General features: G+C 56.3%; 1 protein-coding gene across 1 annotated transcript in view; it reads left to right on the forward strand.

Moving 5' to 3' along the window:
* Nucleotides 1-50: 50 nt before the first annotated feature.
* The window catches only part of TANGO6 (transport and golgi organization 6 homolog (Drosophila)), a gene marked incomplete at both ends in the record, with an annotated part of 17,752 nt that continues 12,882 nt past the window's right edge, over nucleotides 51-4,920 (forward strand). The window contains 5 exon segments of the mRNA XM_010157117.1: nucleotides 51-188; nucleotides 768-897; nucleotides 2,129-2,256; nucleotides 2,759-2,921; nucleotides 3,465-3,547. Coding sequence (XP_010155419.1) covers nucleotides 51-188; nucleotides 768-897; nucleotides 2,129-2,256; nucleotides 2,759-2,921; nucleotides 3,465-3,547 — 642 coding nt within the window.

A 4,920-nucleotide genomic window follows, 5' to 3' on the forward strand; every position in this document is an offset into this window, starting at 1 on the left:
AGCGCCTGTGGCCAGGCTGCCCTCACCACCCCGGGGTTTGTTTTTTCCAGGGTGTTTCGGAAGCAGAGCGAGCGCAGTGCCGGCAGACCCTGCGGCACATCCTGGACCGCGTCTACCAGCCGCTGGCAGTGCAGGAGCTGCTCCTTCTGCAGGGCCGGCCCAAGCAGGTACCTAGGGGCGGCGTGGCTGTCCCCGTCGAGGGGCGCTCAGGGCGCATACCGCCTGGGGTGCCGCTCCTTCAGGCCTCCGAGCAAGCACCTCCGTTCAAACCACTCGCTTTGTGGGCTCGCAGCCTCCGGACCGCTGTCCGGGCGGGATCGGTTTGCTTATCCGGGGAGTCTGTCGGCTCACAGTGCCACCCCTGCAGCCCTGCGCGCTGTGCTGGGTCCTGGCAGGGGTCACGCTGCGGACCCTTTACCTACATCGGACCCAGCTTGTCCCCCAAACCCCCTGTGCGCCCTTTCGGTAACGAGGTTTCAGAGCTGCTGCCTGACCCCGAGAAGGTTTAATTAAAGGGGGAAGCTCTGTGCAGGGGGATGCTCCTGGGAAGGCTGGCCTCTCTCATTAAGGCCCTAATTTGCTCTGTAGCACTGGGTGAAGACGTGATTTATTTAAAATGTTTCCCTCTCCTGTCTCAAGTGCTGCAGAGCAGGGTGGGAGGCTGTTTGCTTGTTAGTGAGGGTTTGCACAAGAGTGTGCAAATACGCTCCTTAGCCTGCTCCTTTGTTTCCTTTCAGAGTCCTCTCTCTCCTGGGGAAGGAACAAAGCCGGCCCTCGTGCGGGCTCCGGCGTGGCTGCGGCGCCTCTGCGGTCAGCTGCTCTCCGAGAGGCTAATGAGACCCAACGGGGTTCAGGCTGTGGTTCGGGGCATCATGGAGGGGACAGGCGGTGAGTAGGGTGCTCTGACGCTGCTCTTGGCATCCGGGATTGCAAATTAAAAGAGACCGTGATGATGTGTCTGAGACATTTCATCCCTTGAGGGGCCCAGGAAGGATGGTGCTGTCAGAGCACTGAAGTGGGGAACAGCTTTTGTCAGGCCGAGCTGGCTGTAACACTCGTGTGGATTTTGCCTCTGCTGATCTCCCAGACTGGGTTTGCCTTCCAACTGCCTTTAGTTCAGGGTACACCGTCCTGTTTGAGGTCCGGACTGAAAGCCTCTGAATTAATTTAGGCCGTTTATGCCTCCGTGGGGTCACGCCTTGCGTGCGTACGCAGCACGGTTCGTTCCCGGGAGCTGCGCTGGTGCTGGCTCGGTGGGAGCCGTGCTTAGCGCTGGGCTGTGGGATCCATCCCACCCTGTGGCTCGTCAGCCTTGCTCCCTGCTTTCTGTTTCCTGCCAGGGAGGGAAACTCCTGCTCCCTAAAAGCTGAATCCCACAGTTTTTAGTGCAAAAGTTTCTTCTGGCTGTAACGAAAAATCACGCTGCCAGGAGTCAGTGCTCACAAAGGAGACAGAGGAGTCCTGTAAACGAAATAATATATATAACTTTATTCAAATAAAGGGAGAGTCCACAGGACATATTCCTGTGGGGTCTCTCAACCTACAGAGGGACGCAGCCCTCTTTTATCCTACTTTTCCTGGCCGCAAGAGACCCTCCTCATTTCCCCACTGGCTGAGGTACTCTGAGTGTACAGACTTTTTCAAGACAAAAACATTCTTTAGGTTTCCAGATATTCAGGTAGTTAATACATTTAACATATTCGGGGCATAGGATGTTCAAGTAATTTACACATTCAAGGGATCACGTAGTTTCGATATTCCTTCTTATCTTAAGTCTGAGTTCACACAGGTTTCTTTTGTTTCTTGTCCTGAGCCTGGGTAGGCACAGGCTTCTTTTGTAAAGACACGAAAATAGTGTTCCTCTCATGGCCAACACCAGCCTGATGACACCACCCTGGCATGACCTCCCGCCACCTTTTGGCTCATACACCTACTTGTAGAAGTGTTTTCCGTTATCAGAGGTCTTGGAGAGTAATTTTTCCCCTGCTGTCATTAAGTTCAGGTGCCTGCTGAAAGATGCTTGGTTTAAAGAGAGGATTAAAAGCTAGAAATCCAATTTTTGGCCAGAAACATCTGGCTTCAGCTGAAAATGTCGGCCTGAGCTGATCCTGGCTTTCCGCTGGCGTAGCAGGTGGTGCCGGTGCTGAAGCAGCAGCTGTGGACTGGAGAAAATGTGACACGGTTGCAAAGATCCTGGCTTCCTGCCCGCAGCAGTGCTTGTCCCTCGAGGACTACTACAGGCTGGTGTGCCCGCAGGTAGGTCCCTCTCTTCCCGTCCCCGCAGCACACCGGCTCTGGCTGGGAATGCGCAGCCGGCTCCCAGTTTGGAGACCATTGGTGGTGTCGCTTCTGCTTGAGCGCGGCCTGGCTGGAGCCAGGACAACGTGGGGAGGTTTTTCTGCTGCTCCGTCAGCGGGATGTGTTTCCGATCTACTCATGGATTTTCCCTATTTGATTGAAGTGCTGGATAATGTTGCCTGATCGGTTTGGCACTGCTCTGCGAGGAGCTGCGCTGCCGAGCTCTTGGCTATGGGAGTGGTGCGGGCTCTTGGTTCGAGCCCAGAAATGCATCCTGCGTTGACATGTGCGCGGGAAGGAGACCAGCTCTTCCATGTGTGGAATGTCGTGCTAAATATCCAGCAAAGCGGCACACGGGAGGCTCCTCGATCTCTGCTGTTGGCTGCACGGCGTCGGCCTGCCCCCCTTCAGAGGGGCTGCTAATCCTGGTTCCTTTATGGTGGGCTTTCTTTCCTTCCAGATTCTGGACTTGCTGCGCATCCAGGACAAAGTGACGGCGCGCCAGTTCCAGCGAGTGGCCACCACGACGCTGCTCACCATGGCGAAAGAGCACCCTCAGCTGGCAGAGGAGCATCTGCTCCGGCCCCTCTTGGCCCCGCTCCGGCGCTGCTCCCAGCCCGCAGGTACCCGCTGGACTCTGCCGAGCCCCAGGCCGGCCCAGGGTCTGGTTTCTCTTCTCACTGACCTTTGTCTTTCCGTGAAAACTTTCCCAGGGAGCCGTGGGCCTGGCTCTGTCAGTTGTGGACACATCTGTGCGCACCGGGTTTACTAGCGCTCGAGTCCGATCGCTGCAGGGTACGAGCCAAGTAGTGAGGGCTTCTGCCATTTGCTTTTTGGAGAACTATCCCAGTCTGACAGTCTCGTTTTGGGCTTCTGGATGGAAGCCGTTGGTTCCCCCACGCTGACCGAGCAGCTCTCTGGGGAATAATCCATCAAGAGGTTGTGGTCTGGTTTGATTTGCTTGTAACCGTGCGGAGTTTACAACACTGCAGTGACATTTAGCGCCGCTCACGAGGGCTTGCTGCTTCCCGTGCTGCCTTGACGGAGGGGAGGGAAGGCGAGAGAGCTAGCCAAGCGCTCTCTGGTGCGGGGCATCGCAGGGTTGCTGTTCCACTAGAGACTCTTCAGCGTGCGGGGGTGCTGATATTCCTGCCCTTTGTTTTCAGAGGTGGCAGTGGAAGATTTATCAGCAGGGACCGTGCTGGTGACAGAGGCGGAGCTCGGCAGCTGCGTGGAAGATGTGCTCAAGGTACCGTGTACGATTCAGGCCTGAGGGTAGGCAAGAAAACTACTCCAAGAGCTGGTTTGAGTCTTTGAGTGGTTCAGCGTGTGTTAGGCCATGACAAAACGCAGCACCTCCCGCACGCGTGATGCTGCGGCGAGGCCGAGCGCTGCACGCAGTAACCTCGTGTGCAGCACGGCGCCGGTGGGGACTGCAGCTTTAAGCTGGCACTCCAGAGGCACTGCCTGAACCCTTCCAAGCATTCTCACCCCAAAACATTCTGTGAGAGGGCAGTGAGCTCCTACTTCATTGTTTTTTTTCCCCAGTATCTTTCTGGTATGTCAAAGTAAGAACAGTCTGAGCAGCGGGCTGGTGGCCAGGAGTCTCCAAGGTGCTTTCACAGCCTCTTTCTCCCTGAGCTGCAGCGAGACTTTGAGCATCGCTAGACTGCGCAGCTTCTACAGGACAGTTGTGCCCGGGTGTGCTGTCAGGGCGGCTTCAGGCTCGGGCTGCAATCGCAGAGCAGGTAACGGCAGAGCAGACAGTGCTGCGGGCAGGAGGTGCTAGTCAGGAGTCCCGCTGGCCTGCCACACGTTGCCTCTGGATGTCAGTCCCCATCTGAGGTGATGCTGTTCACTCTCCAGCGTCAGAGTTGTGCAGCTGGTGAGAGGGAAGGACAGATTGCAGGGAATCCTGTGTGTGCTGTGTCTTCAGAGAATGCCTGAGCTCTCTTCCCGGGCTGTCGTGGGCCCAGTCTCCATTTAGTGCCTCTATCCCTCAGTTTCCTCCCTGTAGAGCAGGGATAATACATAGAATCATAGGGAATCATAGTATATTTTTCATTGGAAAATACCTAAGATCATCAAGTCTTCCAACCATTAACCTAACACCTGTTATCACTCCTAAACCATGTCCCTGAGCACCTCATCCAGACGTCTTCTAAATCCCTCCAGGGATGGGGACTACCTCCCTGGGCAGCCCGTTCCAATGCCTGACAGCCCTTTGTGTGAAGAAACCATTCCTAATATCCAATCTAAACCTCCCCTGCTGCAACTTGAGGCTGTTTTCCTCTTGTCCTGTCTTGTCCCAGAGCTCCTACTGAGCCCAGCGTTACCTGTATGGGAGGGAGAACCTGCTGGGAGCTGCTCTCCCTGCCTCCAAGGTCTGCAGAGGGCAGCCTGAGCCAGAGTGCTGGAGCTGTGGAAGCCTTTCTACAGCTCCTGCAGCATTATCCCCTCGTGGCGAGATGGGCAACAGCCAGCTCTTGTATTGGGCCAAACCCCTTCCAATGGAGTGACGTGGAATGGAGGGCACTGGGGGTGTCGGTGAGCGGCCGGCTGTGCCGGGCTGCGCAGCCCTGCGGCGAGGGTAGCTTGGCAGGGCCCCCAGCACGTCGCTCG

Source organism: Eurypyga helias, unplaced genomic scaffold (assembly GCF_000690775.1).
Source record: "Eurypyga helias isolate BGI_N326 unplaced genomic scaffold, ASM69077v1 scaffold19218, whole genome shotgun sequence".
Classification (NCBI taxonomy): domain Eukaryota; kingdom Metazoa; phylum Chordata; class Aves; order Eurypygiformes; family Eurypygidae; genus Eurypyga; species Eurypyga helias.